This window comes from Bombina bombina, chromosome 4, assembly GCF_027579735.1.
Source record: "Bombina bombina isolate aBomBom1 chromosome 4, aBomBom1.pri, whole genome shotgun sequence".
Taxonomy (NCBI): domain Eukaryota; kingdom Metazoa; phylum Chordata; class Amphibia; order Anura; family Bombinatoridae; genus Bombina; species Bombina bombina.
The window spans coordinates 254,824,309-254,840,855 of NC_069502.1; the positions used below are offsets into that span (position 1 = coordinate 254,824,309).

The 16,547-nt window shown below is 42.8% G+C and overlaps 1 protein-coding gene across 1 annotated transcript in view; it reads left to right on the forward strand.

Moving 5' to 3' along the window:
• PASK (PAS domain containing serine/threonine kinase) overlaps positions 1-16,547 on the forward strand; it is a 426,576-nt gene that overhangs the window by 120,205 nt on the left and 289,824 nt on the right. The window contains exon 9 of the mRNA XM_053709902.1: positions 469-565. Coding sequence (XP_053565877.1) covers positions 469-565 — 97 coding nt within the window. The remainder of the gene's footprint in view (positions 1-468; positions 566-16,547) is intronic.

The following is a 16,547-nucleotide window of genomic DNA, read 5'->3' on the forward strand; positions in this document are numbered from 1 at the left end:
CCATTGCAAGATCAGATCGCTAGTTAATTTTATAAATGTGTCCCAAATGCCCCCAAAATACAGTGTAGTGTATTTTATAACAAAATAAAAATTGTAGCATTTTTATTTTTTAATAAAATAACTGCACTAAGGCAGTATTTTGGGGTTAAAGTTGGCGGGAGTGGGGTGTTAGAAAAAAGAAACGGCACTGAGTTTGTGGGGGCTTAAGTCGTCTATTGTGAGGAATTAGAAAAAAAAATGGCACTGAAAAGTGCCTTTACATAGCAGTCTATGGGAACTGTGTGTCCCCAGTAAATATATATGTGTATGCTTTAATTTATTTATATATATATATATATATATATATATATATATATATATATATATATATATATATATATATATGTTAATGCTATAGTTAGCAGGTAAAAGCCTAGATAGTTTTCAATACTTCTTATGCCCTTTTTTCTGTTTTTTCTGTTTTCACAGCTCTAGGGAAGCATTTAAACCAAGAAACATTTCATGACCAGCTTAAGCAACCACATGCGTGTTGTCTGGTACTGACTCCTCCAACACCATCTGCAAGGTATGATGAGTTTTATTTATGTGCCATTGAATTATATTGGGGGGGCGTAAAAAAATATTACAACATGCACATATCATTAAATGGAACAGTAAATGTTATTGCAAGTTTATTTATTGGCTTTTAAATCTCTGGAACCTGAACTTGGTCTTGTTTTTAGTCTATAAGAAAAACAGTTTTTTGAGCAATTTTTAATTGTTTTGAAACTTAACTCATCAAATACTTTTCATGGTGACCCCTCACATATCCTATTCAAAACCTAAAATTATTTTAAAATGTGTTTTTCTAGGAGTTTTTATGTGAGAAATTTCACACTTTTAGGCTTTTCCCCTGATTTGTTTTTACATTTCAAAAGATAAAATTATTTCCTACTTTGATTTAAGTAAAAAAAAACAAAGGGCCATTATAATAAAAAATTGATGTTCTGATCCAATCAGCAGTGCTAGTTCCACATCTTGCGACAAGCGCTGCTGATCAGATCAGCAACATTTTCCTCTTTTTAAATGGTCCTTAAATTATTGCTCCTTTTTAAATCAACTGATCTTTTTTTTATATAACCTGTGCGACTGCGCGTACAAGGAGTCTATAGCCTAAGGGGGGCGATTTATCAAAGGCTAGGCGAAATGTCTATATACTTCAGCTGTCACTGCGCCCCAGCTCGCCTCCAGAGAAGCGCACATGTGCGCCTGAATTTATAAAAAAAAATAGATGTAACTTTAGTGCGCATTTACTAAAAGGCGAGCTGGGGCGTAATAATGATAAATTTCACCTGTCGGAAAAAGCATTTATTCCCTTTTTATCATAATAGATCCCTATAAATATTTACGCCTCCATGTCTTGATTATTAAACATGCGTTTTTTTAGGTATTTATTTTGCGCATGTTTATATGTCATATCTTTTACATTTTGTGCAGTTAGGTACAGTACCTAATTTAATAATGTGTTAATGTTATATTTCCATCTTAATATGAGGAGAGTCCACGGCTTCATTCCTTGTGGGAATACAGAACCTGGTCACCAGGAGGAGGCAAAGACACCCCAGCCAAAGGCTTAAATACCTCCCCCACTCCCCTCATCCCCAGTCCTTCTTTGCCTTTCGTCACAGGAGGATGGCAGAGAAGTGTCCGAAGATTCGGAGTAGTCTCTTATGGAGGGTAGTACTCTTCAAAATGGGACAGGAGTTTTAAGTAGTCTTGTCAGCTTCTCAGTGAGAGCATTGACAAAAGTTAGAGCCTGGAGATGCAGGGAAAGTCTTTCTGCAAACCCATCCAGACTCATATTAACAGCTGCTTATTAAGCAATCAGCGTTAACGAGTTTAGCTGCCTGCTTTCTTCACTCAAGTCCATGTCAGAAGCGCTGCTACAATCTATCAAACTTGAAGGACCGTGTCACTGTTCCATGGCATAGATTCCGGTAAAATCGTTTCATTAATGATACACGCATGTTAATGATAGAAGACAGGGTCACAGTGAGACTCCTTTATCTTTATGGAATCAAGGGTTAATATCTCCTGAGGGGGATTTTTGAACAGTGGGGATTTTTAATCATATTTATGTGATTTCGACTGCTTATGTGTAAGAATGTTTGAGCTCCTAGGCTGATACAGAACATACAGGTTGTTTTCAATTTGAGAGCTGCGCAATTTCTTTATATTAAGATGGCTTGCTTTTTCATTAGCAGAGCCAGGCCCTGCATGTGCACCATGTGACCGGGAGTGGTCATGTTTTTTTCCCCGCTACCGATTCCTGACCAGGTGTCTGCGGAGAGGAGCATCTTCTCTATCTGCTTGGGTCATAGGAGGTGGTGAGTGCCCCAGTTATTGGGAATATAAGGTGCCAGTTGTTTTTTTTCTTTCTATAATTTGATATAGACGAGTTATGGAGGATTCTGATATTTTAGAGGGGGATCCCTTCGATACATAATTTTATACCTATGTATATTGTGAGGAGGCCCGGGTAATCCAGCTCTATCAATTATGTTCCGTATGCCACAATAGGGTGTTCTAATCAACCAATGTTGAGATGTTAAAGACCACTGAGCCATCCTCTTTTGAGGATTCTTCGTCCAGTGAGGTGTGTTATCTAGATTCTGTTTTTACATATGCAGTTTTCCCGAATTCCAATCCTCCTTCGCCTGTAAGTGGTTTGTTTTAACCAGAGGTTACCACGCAGTTCCGCACGGCCATCTATGCGGCCTTAGATATGTTACCTATTCCTTCTACGCGTAAGCGAAGGACTAATTCGGGCTCTCATGCCCCTGGACATTCGTGTAAAATAACGATTGTGTCAGATCAGTCCTCTGGGGACCCGGTTCCCTCTGAGAACCTCCATGGTCGCAGTCTGCTGACTTGGGTCCTCTGACTGCAGAGGGCTTAGCATTTAGATGTAGATTGGCACGCCTGCGTTTGCACCTGAGATGTTTTGGCAATGTTAGAGGTTCCCAGTATTGATCCGTCAGTTGAATCTCAGTCCTCTAAATCTGATATCGATCTTAACTAGACAAGGGAATGGGATCCTATTCCTTGTTGTCTTGTTTTTCTTTTGTTTTATGGTTTATTTAGAATCCCAGTTCTGAGCTGTATAGGGGATTATGTCGTATGCCAGACAGGACCTGTTTTCTCTTGTAAGTTGTATCCAGTCCACGGATTCATCCTTTACTTGTGGGATATTCTCCTTCCTAACAGGAAGTGGCAAAGAGAGCACACAGCAGAGCTGTCCATATAGCTCCCCCTCTAGCTCCACCCCCCCCGTCATTCTCTTTGCCGGCTCTAAGCAATAGGGTCTCTCTCGGACAGGTGGGCGGAGGATCACTCTTGCCACCTCTCAGCAATTCACATCCCAGGAGTAGACAACTGGGAAGCGGATTTTCTAAGTCGTCAGACTTTTCATCCGGGGGAGTGGGAACTCCACCCGGAGGTATTTGCCCAGCTGACTCAGCTATGGGGCACTCAAGTTTTGGATCTGATGGCGTCCCGTCAGAATGCCAAACTTCCTCTTTATGGGTCCAGGTCCCGGGATCCCCAGGCGGTGTTGATAGATGCTCTAGCAGCACCTTGGTCCTTCCATCTGGCCTATGTGTTTCCACCGTTTCCTCTCCTTCCTCGTCTGGTTGCCAGAATCAACCAGGAGAGGGCGTCGGTGATTCTAATAGCGCCTGCGTGGCCACGCAGGACTTGGTATGCAGACCTAGTGGACATGTCATCCGTTCCACCATGGACTGCCAACGAGGCAGGACCTTCTACTTCAAGGTCCTTTCAAACATCCAAATCTAATTTCTCTGCGTCTGACTGCTTGGAGATTGAACGCCTAATTCTATCTAAGCGTGGTTTCTCTGAGTTGGTTATCGATACCCTGATTCAGGCTAGAAAGCCTGTCACCAGGAAAATCTACCATAAGATTTGGCGAAAATATCTTTGTTGGTGCGAATCCAAGGGTTACTCATGGAGTAAGATTAGGATTCCCAGGATATTGTCTTTTCTCCAAGATGGATTGGAGAAAGGATTGTCAGCTAGTTCCTTAAAAGGACAGATATCTGCTTTGTCTATTCTTTTACACAAACGTCTGGTGGAGGTACCAGACGTTCAAGCGTTTACTCAGGCTTCAGTCAGAATCAACCCTGTTTATAGACCTGTGGCTCCGCCATGGAGTCTGAATTTAGTTCTTTCAGTTCTGCAAGGGGTTCCGTTTGAACCTTTACATTCCATAGATATTAAACTTTTATCTTGGAAAGTTCTGTTTTTGGTAGCTATCTCTTCTGCTCGAAGAGTTTCAGAGTTATCTGCTTTACAGTGTGACTCACCTTACTTGGTGTTCCATGCAGATGAGGTAGTTTTGCGTACCAAACCCCGTTTTCTTCCTAAGGTTGTGTCTAATAAGAATATTAACCAGGAAATTGTTGTTCCTTCTCTGTGTCCTAATCCTTCTTCAAAGAAGGAACGTCTGTTGCACAATCTTAATGTGGTTCGTGCTTTAAAGTTCTATTTACAAGCAACTAAGGATTTCAGACAAACAACTTCTTTGTTTGTTATCTAGTCTGGTAAGAGGAGAGGTCAGAAGGCGACCGCTACCTCTTTCCTTTTGGCTGAAAAGCATAATCCGTTTGGCCTATGAGACTGCTGGCCAGCAGCCTCCTGAAACAATTACTGCTCATTCTACCAGAGCAGTGGCTTCCACATGGGCTTTTAAAAATGAAGCTTCTGTTGAACAGATTTGTAAGGCAGCGACTTGGTCTTCGCTGCATACTTTTCCAAATTTTCCAAATTCGATACTTTTGCTTCTTCGGAGGCTATTTTTGGGGGAGAGGTTTTACAAGCAGTGGTGTCTTCCGTTTAAGGTAACGAACAAGAGAACAGAAGCACCTGATACTGGCCGTTAGTATTGAAAGTGAATTTAATGAACAGGGTATAACATCACAAAATAAAGTATACACAGGGATCATGTCCCTAATAAAAATCAAACAATACAGAGGGGGTGAAAAATTGTAGAGCTAGTGACAACAAAGCGGCTAACGCGTTTCGGCGTGAGCCTTACTCATAGCCTCTTAAAACACAAATGAACTATAGAAGTTTAAAAAACCTAGCTCCTACTCTGATTGGTTAGCGGGAAACACACCCTGCAACTTGTTAGCCAATCTAAGACTACTAAACTAATCTAATTTAGTGCACACACCCCCCCACCCCCTGTGAATGCACGCTGATAAGTAATAATAATCTTCATCACTGAGTTCTCCAGACCAATACATATGAACCGTAAAAAACTAGCCGGTTACATTAAGTCACTGAGATTCTCCGCTCCATTCATTGACGGAATCAGAATCCAGGGCTCAAAGTGGGAGTGAACACACGATCAGATCATCCCTGATAGGATAACACCTAAGAGCAAAACCAATAGTACCACTAAAACCCGCCTACGTGTCATACGTCAACGCGGTTTGTAAACAAAGTGAACCCAATGATAATGATCACATAGCCCCACTCTAAAAAGTGAGTGAGGAAAAATCCTATCAGAGCCGAGACTGTATAGAAGCGTGAAGAGAGCAAAATGTGTAAAAATCTATGAATGCAAAGGAGCAAATACATAAATATAACCAAAAAATAGGTATAATGTTGTTATCAATTACCCATCCGAGGAATATAGTCAGATCAATCTACAGTCCACATCAGTCCTTTCCAGAGTGGACAAATCCGCAGATTATGTGTGGTCAATACTTTGTACATCACAAACACAAATAAATAAACAGTATAGACACAGTAGAGGAGCTCACAGCCAATCAGCCAAACTTATTAGCGTGGGGATATGACTATATCCATGTCATCATAGATAAGGATGAGGAAAAAATTAATAAAGAAAGACTGAACTATACAGGCGTAGCACAGATACATATGGGGAGCAAACAAGCTGAAACCCATACAATGTAACACTGTCCACAGATGTATCTATCAAACCAAAAAAGATGGAAAATGAGATGCACATGCATAAAAAGAGAAACTAAACTAGAAACTAAAAACTAGAAATGTTTCAATGCCTGTATAGGCCTTCCATACCACCCCAGATTGGAATGGATCTTAAGACGTTTGAGAAAATACAGAAAAAGTTATAATAAATTCAGGTGAGTACGCAAAAGAAAAAGAAAAGTGTCGGGATCTACCCCCCTCTATCCAGCAGTCTAGATAGAGGTACCAAACATAGCGTGACCAAAAACATAACTTATAATATAATATAACAGCACCAGTAGTTTAACGGGACCAAAAATTTATCTAGACCAAAAATTAATCAAGTCAAACTCCGAATTGAGGCCACTTGGAATCCTGGTCTTTAACTTAAAGATCCAGAATGCCTCCTTTTCTCCAAGTTTGTTTACCCTGTCTCCCTGACCTTTTCTTAAGGGAACCTTGTCAATAATGGTCCAAACAAAGGACCTTAGTGACTTATTGTGTTTCTCAACAAAGTGTCTGACAAGGGGAGTAGTTTTGGAGCCAATCCTGATGTCCGACATGTGTTCCTTAATACGAGTTCTGGCCTCTCGTGTTGAGAGTCCCACATACTGTAAGGAACACAAGCTGCAAGTGATGAGATATACAATGTAAGTTTGTCTGCAATTCAGACAATATTTAATGTTAAATCTCTCCCCACTCGCTGTGGAGACAAACGTGTCTCCCACAATGATCCTTTCACAAGCCACACAAGTATGGTAGTGGCATTTAAATACCCCCAATGATGTCAAACAAGAGGACGTCTGATTGGGGAGCTCTCTCCAAATCTTGGTAGGAGCAACCATATTTCCTATTATCTTGTTTTTCCTGTAGGCAAATCTGATACCCCTCTCCACTGTGTCAGTCAACCCATCATCCGCCGACAAGAGGCCGAAATGTTTATTCACTATCCGGCAGATTTCATCATACTGCTTGGAGTAGTCAGTGATGAGACACCCTGTCACCAAATTTGGTTAAATCTGAGCCACCCACCTTACTCCTATTACCTAGAGTCAGAAGTTTCTCCCTAGGGATCCTTTCTACATCCTTTCTTGCCCTCATAATCGTTGGAGAATCGTAACCTCTTTCTTTGAGTCTCAGAGCCAGGTCATCCGCCTGTTTCTCATATGCAGTACGAAACGTGCAATTTCTCTTCAGGCAAATGAACTGGCTCTTAGCCACACCCCTGAATACCCTTTTGGGGTGACAGCTCGAATCGTGCAACAATGAATTCCCAGCTATGGGTTTACGGAAAACCTCTGTGCTGATCCCCTGGCCTTGCACACCCTCCAGTGTGATGTCCAGAAAGTCAACACGTTTTTCCTGTACCTCAGAGGTGAAGCTCAATCCACAATCATTGTTATCCAGCCCGGCCACGAATTCTCCAAGTTGAAGGTCGTTTCCTCCCCAAACAAATAGCAGGTCATCAATGTACCTGCGTACCAAATGATATCTGCTCTGAAAGGGTTCCGTTCTCCAAAGACGTGGGACAGTTCCCACCATCCCATGAAGATGTTAGCATAGGACGGGGCAAATTTTGCTCCCATGGCTGTCCCACGTCTCTGGAGATAGAACTGTCCCATAAACTCAAAATAATTGTGAGTGAGGAGGAACCGAGTTACCTCTACTACAAACTCCACAAACAGGCAATTGCTGCCAAAGTATCTATTCAGAAAGAAACGTACAGCTTCCAACCCCTTGTCATGGGGGATGGAGGTGTACAAGGATTTAACATCTACAGTGAGCCATCTGTAGTTGGTCTCCCATGTTAATTGACTCAACAGGTTCAAGACATGTTTAGTGTCTGCCAGGTGACTCCATAGAGTGCTCACTAATGGTTGCAAAATATCATCCAGCCATTCCGAGAGGTGTTCAAGTAATGACCCGATACCGTTCACAATTGGTCTCCCCCGTACATCCACCAAAGATTTATGAACCTTTGGTAGATGGTTGAAAGTAGCGATTGTAGGGTTAGAAACAAGAAGGTATTCCTTTGTATCAGGGTCAATAAACCCACCTTCCACCCCGTCATCTACAAGGGAGGCCAATTGTGACCGGTACGCTCGAGTGGGGTCCCCTGGCAGTACTGTATAATCATCCGTATTAGTTAGTTGTCTCAGGGCCTCCAAAATGAAATCCTCTCTATTCTCCAAGACTATAGTGCCACCCTTATCAGCGGCCCTAATTATAATTCCTTCATTCTTACTAAGCTTCTCCAGTGCTTTTTTCTGTTTCCTAGTCATATTACTCTGTTCTCCCCTCACAGATTTGTAGTACAAGCAAGTGAGGTCTTCTTCTTCTATTCTTTTTTGGAATTTCTCCAGAAGGCTACCTCTGCATTGGATAGGGTAAAAAAATAAAATAGACTTTTCCCTAAATGTGGGTAATCCAATGCTAACAGTAGGGTAATTATCCCCACCTTCTGAGAGAGATTCCAAGGTCCCAATATCGCAAAATTCTTGGAAGTTGAGAGAATTGTCCCTTAGGGTTCCTGAGGGCCTGGAGTCTAACTCAAAGTGAATGGCATCGTGACTCTCATCAGCTCCTCTTCTGGGATACATCTTAAAGAATTTCTTTAGGGTCAAGTCACGTATCAGTTTGTTAACATTAAGCAGTGTCCTGAACAGATCAAAGTCGGCTGTAGGCACAAAAGTCAATCCAAGGCTGAGAACTTCAAGTTCCTGAGTATCCGGGGTGTAACTGGAAAGGTTGATGACATTCAGAACCTGTAGTTCCCCCTTCCTCTTGCCCTTCTCTGTGGGTACCTCCGCTGTTCTTTGTACTGGTGGTCTGCACCCTGACTCTTGCTTTGGTTTCCTCCTCCCCCCCCCTTTCTGGTGTTTTTTGGGGTATGGAAAAAACCTGTTCTAGCTGTGTTTGATCCCGAGCGCGACTCTCAACTCTTATCCCCGTGTCACTAGTTGGTTCTTCTCTATAGTTGGTCTGGTAGAAAAATTGTTGAGTGGGTGCTTTAAGAATGGGGAGGGTTTCCTTGGGTCTCACACTCTGGACAGGTGGATGTTCCTCACCCCCTGACTCTGAACCCTCAGAATCACCCTCACTCTCATAAAAGTTAACCCTCCTTCCTCTGTTTCTTCTACGTCTGTGGCCACCACGTTGTTGGTTAGGATGGAAGGTATTCTTATTCTGTTCCCTTCTGAGGAGTGATCTGTCCCTTTTATTCCAAATGTAGACCCTATTTAGGTCGTAGTCCTGTTGGTCCCGTAGGTACTTGATATGCTTTATTTGAAGGAGTAGAGCTTTCGCCTCTGCCACTACCCGTTGTAGCGTGTCATTAAACTTAAGAAAGTTTACATCCTCACTTCGAATGTTAAGCTCCTTTTGTATCTCCCTAATTTTAATGGCTGTATCCTCTAATTCCTTCTGTTTGTAATCACAGATTAACGTCATCAGTTGGAAGGAACATTCCGATAGCTTGCTGTTCCACAGTTCTATAAAGGTTTGTGGACTGTAGATTGATCAGACTATATTCCTCGGATGGGTAATTGATAACAACATTATACCTATTTTTTTGTTATATTTATGAATTTGCTCCTTTGTATTCATAGATTTTTACACATTTTGCTCTCTTCACGCTTCTATACAGTCTCGGCTTGATAGGATTTTTCCTCACTCACTTTTTAGAGTGGGGCTATGTGATCATTATCATTGGGTTCACTTTGTTTACAAACCGCGTTGACGTACGACACGTAGGCGGGTTTTAGTGGTACTATTGGTTTTGCTCTTAGGTGTTATCCTATCAGGGATGATCTGATCGTGTGTTCACTCCCACTTTGAGCCCTGGATTCTGATTCCGTCAATGAATGGAGCGGAGAATCTCCGTGATGGCGGGGCTCGATTTTGGCACTATCCGACCAGCGTCTTGGTACGTTAAGTAACCGGCTAGTTTTTTACGGTTCATATGCATTGGTCTGGAGAACTCAGTGATGAAGATTATTATTACTTATCAGCATTCACAGGGGGTGGGGTGGATGTGTGCACTAAATTAGATTAGTTTAGTAGTCTTAGATTGGCTAACAAGTTGCAGGGTGTGTTTCCCGCTAACCAATCAGAGTAGGAGCTAGGTTTTTTTAAACTTCTATAGTTTATTTGTGTTTTAAGAGGCTATGAGTAAGGCTCACGCCGAAACGCGTTAGCTGCTTTGTTGTCACTAGCTCTACAATTTTTCACCCCCTCTGTATTGTTTGATTTTTATTAAGGACATGATCCCTTTGTATACTTTATTTTGTGATGTTATAGCCTGTTCATTAAATTCACTTTCAATACTAACGGCCAGTATCAGGTGCTTCTGTTCTCTTGTTCGTTATTTTGCATTTTTGGGCCGTAGTGAGCACTGATCTTGTGGCTGTGAGCTGTGGATCTGGCGGACTTCAAGAAACAGCCTGCAGGACCAGGGATCGATGACAGCCTTCCCTCCACAGTTTGGCATACATCGTTGCAGTCCGGTGTGACATCAGGAAAGCCGCTGGAGCAACAACATATGAGGTATTTGCCTACTATTTGTTCAAGGGGAGTCTTGTTACTTTGCCAATAAGAATTACTTATTGCTGTCCTACATTTGGATGTTTTTGGCCTGTAACTGTAAGATCCGTTTTCCTGCGGTTTCTACTGGTCTCCGGGGAGAGAGGAACCCTGGGTGACTACTGTGATTTGTGACTGTTTGACAACGGAGGATTTTTATTAAGTAGGTTGGTGGAAGTTATGCACAGTACCTACCTGGGTTGGTAGGCTATGTTTCCATTTACAACTGTAGACATCAGCACATAATTGTTCCTCTGTTGATTGTATAAACACCCATTTTTTGCTTCTTTCCTCTGCATTTGTGGAACGTTTCCGTTTAAGGTACCTGTCTTGTTCGCTCCCTTCATCCGTGTCCTAAAGCTTTGGTATTGGTATCCCACAAGTAAAGGATGAATCCGTGGACTGGATACACCACAAGAGAAACAGAATTTATGCTTACCTGATAAATTTCTTTCTCTTGTGGTGTATCCAGTCCACGGCCCGCCCTGGCTATTAGGTAGATTTTTAGTTTAAACTACAGTCACCACTGCACCCTATAGTTTCTCCTTTTTCTTCCTAACCTTCGGTCGAATGACTGTGGGGTGGAGCTAGAGGGGAGCTAGAGGGGGAGCTCTGCTGTGTGCTCTCTTTGCCACTTCCTATTAGGAAGGAGAATATCCCACAAGTAAAGGATGAATCCGTGGACTGGATACACCACAAGAGAAAGAAATTTATCAGGTAAGCATAAATTCTGTTTTTTGTTTGTACACTCCTTTCTCAGTTTATTTTTCAGAGCTCTGGTTTGTTATAGAAACTTTTTTTAAAGACGTTTCGTCACATGGGATTTTTGGTACTATCGACTTTGATGGTCGAGATTATTGGAAACTTCCGGTGGAAGCTAACAGATTTCTGTTTGGGGTGATAGTTCCCCCGATGATTTTGAGTCAAATTTTTAAGCCTCTGAGCTTTATTTCTTTAATTTTGATTATTCAGTTTTTCTAGCTTTGCTGGAACTTTAGAGTTTCGTTTTCACCTTGGATTGTTCCGGCAGATAAGTGGTATCCCAGATAACAGACAGTGTTGGGTTTGCTCCTTCTTTCCATCAAGAGAAGGAGGTTTTTCCTAGATTTCCGGTCCAGGTACAGCAGGCCCATCTATCCTAGTTTACAGGCTGGTCCTGTTTAGGTATTATCTGAGGTGGGTGCTTGATACTGGATCATTTGGAACTAGGCTTCTTTCTGGGCCGTTGTCTTCTCAGAAAAAGGGAAGTTTGGAGTCCTTGTCCTGGTATCGCACTTTGGGAATATTTCCTCCTCTGTGGTGCATGCCCTAATAGGGGGATGGTTTTTCCGTCCTAATGGGGTTCTCTGATTTTTAAGCAGAGCTTGTTGGTTCTTTTAGTTGGAAAATGTAAGGTTCTCCCTTCCTTTGGTTAGGAAGAAGGTCTTTCCTGGTTCATTCTTTTTGATTAAAATCCGGTTTTAGCAACCGTATAATACAGTAAACCTTGTTCTAATCCTAGGTTTCCTTCTTGGAGATTATGCAGTAATCCCGGGTCTCAGCTTTTATGGGTTGCTTACCTTTGACTGCTAATAGACATTTTTGGGTTTTTCTTGTGTCTTTTTCGATCCTCAGAGTTGGATCTAGATCGGAGTTGCTGATGTAGACACCAAGGTGAATCTTGGATGCTGTTTTTTTTGTCTCATGGACAGGAATTTTTCCTGAATTCTTGCGAATTTACCCTTCGGGTTATGCCCTCCAGTTCTCCTTCTGGTCTTTGTTGACACGGGGGTGGAGAGTGATATACACTGCTGAGGTCCAGCCTTCGGCATAGAGTTGGTGTATCTGTCTTAAAAGACTTACATGGTATACCGGTTGGGAAAATCAATCCCAGTGTTCTGTTCAGATCTCCCTGTTCTGAGAATTTTTCTCTTAAGCTCTCCTAGGAAGGTTTTGACTTTGTCGCTTCCTTGTCCATGGGGAGAGTGTGTCCTATGGAGGTCTGTGGGTTGGGAGTTTTATTCCAATTATTCCTTTGGTTCCTCAGCGAGTTTTCTGTTTGGGGGATTTTGTCTTCTGGGTTCATACCAGATAGGACCTCTCAGTGGGGAGATCTTCTTCTTTTGAAGAAGGAGAGTTCCTCCTGCTAGACGGGGGAGGGGGGGTGGGGGGTGTCTCGTATTTGATGGTGGTCGGAGGCCCACTTCGGCTCATCACCAGCGACCCTCTCTATGAGCATACTTTTCAGGATCGGATGTCCCCTACCATCATTCCCTACTCAAATGTTTGTATCTGATGGGTAAGACGATCAAGATTTCAAGGCTCCGGCCTTCTCATCCAAAGTATGCTAGACATCTAGTATCCTTTAGAGGTTTCTTTTTAACCTTTTTTTCTTTCGGCCATGTCACGCTTGTTCTGGATGGTTTGATTCTAGCAGGAGCAGGCAGTTTAGGGGCTTTGCCTCCTTGGACCTTGTTACAGCGATTTGCTGGAGCAGGCTCCCTGTGTTTATCACAATCTGGATTCTCTGAGGCTGACTGCATGGAATTGCACGCTTAGTCTTAGCCATGAAATGTTTTTCTGAAATATGTTGATACTCTCATTTAAACTCATAAGCCAGTGTATCGTTGCATCTATAAAAAGGGGTGCAGGACCTACTTTTTCTGGTAATGGTGTCCTACGATGGCTTATTGGTGAACTTTGCTGCTTTGGAAGCTGAAAGTCAAGAGTTCAAATCCAGCTGTGGCTATGTACTCTTCATTATACATGGCCTTATTTTTCTTGTATGAAGATTGAGGATTCCCCTGGCATAAGGCCGGGTTTTCCTGGATCCTTCCTTTCTCCAGGATGCCCTAGAGAAGGGTCTTTTCTGTGGCTCCTTTAGGGTACAGATTTTGGCCCTATCGGTTTTCTGCTCGAGAGGCTCACAGAGCTTCTAGATATCCAGTCTTTGGTTCAGGCTTTGACTAGATCAAGCCTGTGTTAATATCTTGTGCTCCTCTTGGGAGTTTACATCTTGTTCTAAAGTTTTCCAGAAGACTCCTTTTGGGCTTATGCATGGTCTTGACATTAAGATTTTCTGTCTTGGAGGGTTCTTTTTCTTCTGATTATTGCTTCAGCGCAGAGTTCTGAGATGGCTGTCTTGCATTGTGAGTTACCTTCCCATGCGGCTTAGGCTGTTCTTCGTACTGGATTAGGTTTTCTCCTATGGTTGTTTCAGATTGCAACATCAATCAGGAGGATTGTGATTCCTTCCTTGTGTTCTAATCCTTCTCTTCAAAGGAGTGGTTATTTCATAAATGGGATGTGGTTCGGGCCTTGAGGTTTTATCTCCAGACTACAAGGGTGTTTCGTCAGATTTTGTACTTGTTTGTGTCTATTCTGGGAAGCGTAAGGGGCAGGATGCCTCGTCCGCTTCTTTGTTTTTCTGGTTGAGGAGCATTACTCGCTTAGCTTATGAGTCAGCGGGACACAAGCCTCCTCAGAGGATGAAGGCTCATTCAACTAGAGCTGTGGTTTCCTCTTGGGTCTTTGGGGACTGAGGCCTTTATGGATTAGATTGTAGGGCAGCTAACTGGTCCTCCTTTCATACTTTTAAGTTTTGCATATTTTACGTTTTTGCTTCAGCTGAAGCAGCTTTTGAGAGAGGTTTTTGCAGGCAATAGTACCCTCAGAATAGGGTCCACCTCTCTTTTACCCTCCCATTTTCATTGTGTTTTGAATTGTGTCTAGAGCTTGAGTATATGTTTCCCACAAGTAAGGAATGAAGCCATGGACTCTCCTCATATTAAGATGGAACACATAAATTATGCTTACCTGATAATTTCCTTTCCATCTGTATGAGGAGAGTCCACGGCCCCACCCGTTTTCTCAGTTGTGCGGACCAACATTTTTTGTTCTTCTGGCACCATTTATACCCTGATATTTCTCCTACTGTTGCTTGTTCCCTCGGCAGAATGACTGGGGGATGAGGGGAGTGGGGGAGGTATTTAAGCCTTTGGCTGGGGTGTCTTTGCCTCCTCCTGGTGGCCAGGTTCTGTATTCCCACAAGTAAGGAATAAAGCCGTGGACTGTCCTCATACAGATGGAAAGGAAATTTTCAGGTAAGCATAATTTTATGTTTTTCTATTTCCTTCTTATGAGGAGAGTCCACGGCTGGACTTTGCCGCACAGTTACAAACGGCGGTGTTTGCTGCCTTTAGTGCATTACCTCGCTCTAATAAATGCAAGAGAAAGGTTAAACATAGCTCTCCTGACCCGGAGTCATCCGATGATGAGTTAACCTCTATAGCTTCAGAGGTTGAAGCCCGAGCAACCCAAGAGTAATTGGAAGCCGGCTCACTCCCGGAATAAGTCCAAGCAGAATATGAAGCCCGATGAAAACAAATCGGCATGAAGGGGCGGCCCCAGATCCAGAATCAGATTGTGTAGGGGCAGACTCTCTTTTTTCAGACACCTGGTTCAAGGACGTACAGGATCCGTTTATTTATTCAAACCTTTTCGTGGTCCCAAAGAAGGAGGGAACTTTACGCCCAATTCTGGACCTAAAGTGCTTAAATAAATTTCTCAGTGTCCCTTCCTTCAAGATGGAGATAAGGTCCATCCTTCCTTTAATTCAGGAAGGCCAGTTTATGACCACTATAGATCTAAAGGACGCTTACCTTCATGTTCCAATCCACAAGGAACACTTTCAGTTCCTGAGGTTTGCATTCCTGGACCAGCACTTCCAGTTCATTGCCCTTCCGTTTGGCCTAGATACTGCCCCAAGAATCTTTATGAAGGTTATGGGGCTCTTCTTGTCGTTGCCAGAACTCAGGGTATTGCAGTAGCCCCATACTTGGACGATATTCTGGTGCAAGCACCATCTTGTGGAAGAATTCTCAGAGTCCCTTCTCCATCTTCTTTGATCACATGTATGGAAGATAAACTTGGAAAAGAGTTCTCTTTTCCCAAGTACCAGTGTGGAATTCCTGGGTTCTATAATAGACTCCATATCCATGAGGATATTTCTAATAGACCAGAGACGTTGCAAGCTAACTTCGGCATGTCTTACCCTCCGGACCTCCTTGAGTCCCTCTGTGGCTCAATGTATGGAGGTGATTGGTCTCATGGTGTCCTGCATGGACATCATTCCTTTTGCCAGTTTCTGTCTCAGACCTTTACAACTGTGCATGCTGAGGCAGTGGAACGGCGATCATTCAGATCTGTCTCAACAGATTGTATTAGACAGCCAGTCAAGAGAATCGCTCTCTTGGTGGCTCTGTCCAGATCATCTGTCCCGAGGGACATGCTTCTTAAGACCATCCTTCAAGATTGTGACTATGGACACAACCCTATCCAGATGGGGTGCTGTTTGGGGTGCCAGGAAAGCACAGGGGTTGTGGACTTGGGAGTCGTCCTCCCTCCCGATCAATATTTTGGAACTACAGCAATCTTCAAGGCCTAGAAGGCTTGGCTACTTCTGGGTTGGTCTCAGTTGATCAGATTCCAATCAGACAATATAACCTCAGTGGCTTACATCAACCATCAGAGGGGAACAAGAAGTTCCTTGGCGATGAAGGAAGTACAGTTCAGAGAAAAGAATCAAATCCTTCAATTTAATCACTGTAATGAAGGCTTGAATATTCAAACTAATAGATATAATTGCGTGCTTGTGGAGGGAGCCCATATAAACCAAGCCGTAATAAGGTACTACAAAAGTCCAGTAAATAATGTCTGTTAAGCAATGTCAGAAAAGTGAGAGACCTCTGGCAAAGAGTTTTTATATACAATATGTGCGTATATGTGCAGATGTATGCAAATACAGCTAAGCAAATCCTGCATCCGCTAAAGGAGAAACAATTACTATGAATGCCATGAATCATGCACAGGGTCTATCTCACTTCTTCCGTTGTCAAGATTGTAGCTCCTCAGGGTATATGACCCGATTCTTCCGTTATATGCAGTGGCACTGTGTGCGGTGGCTCTGCTCCTTCCAGGCGATTTAAATATGC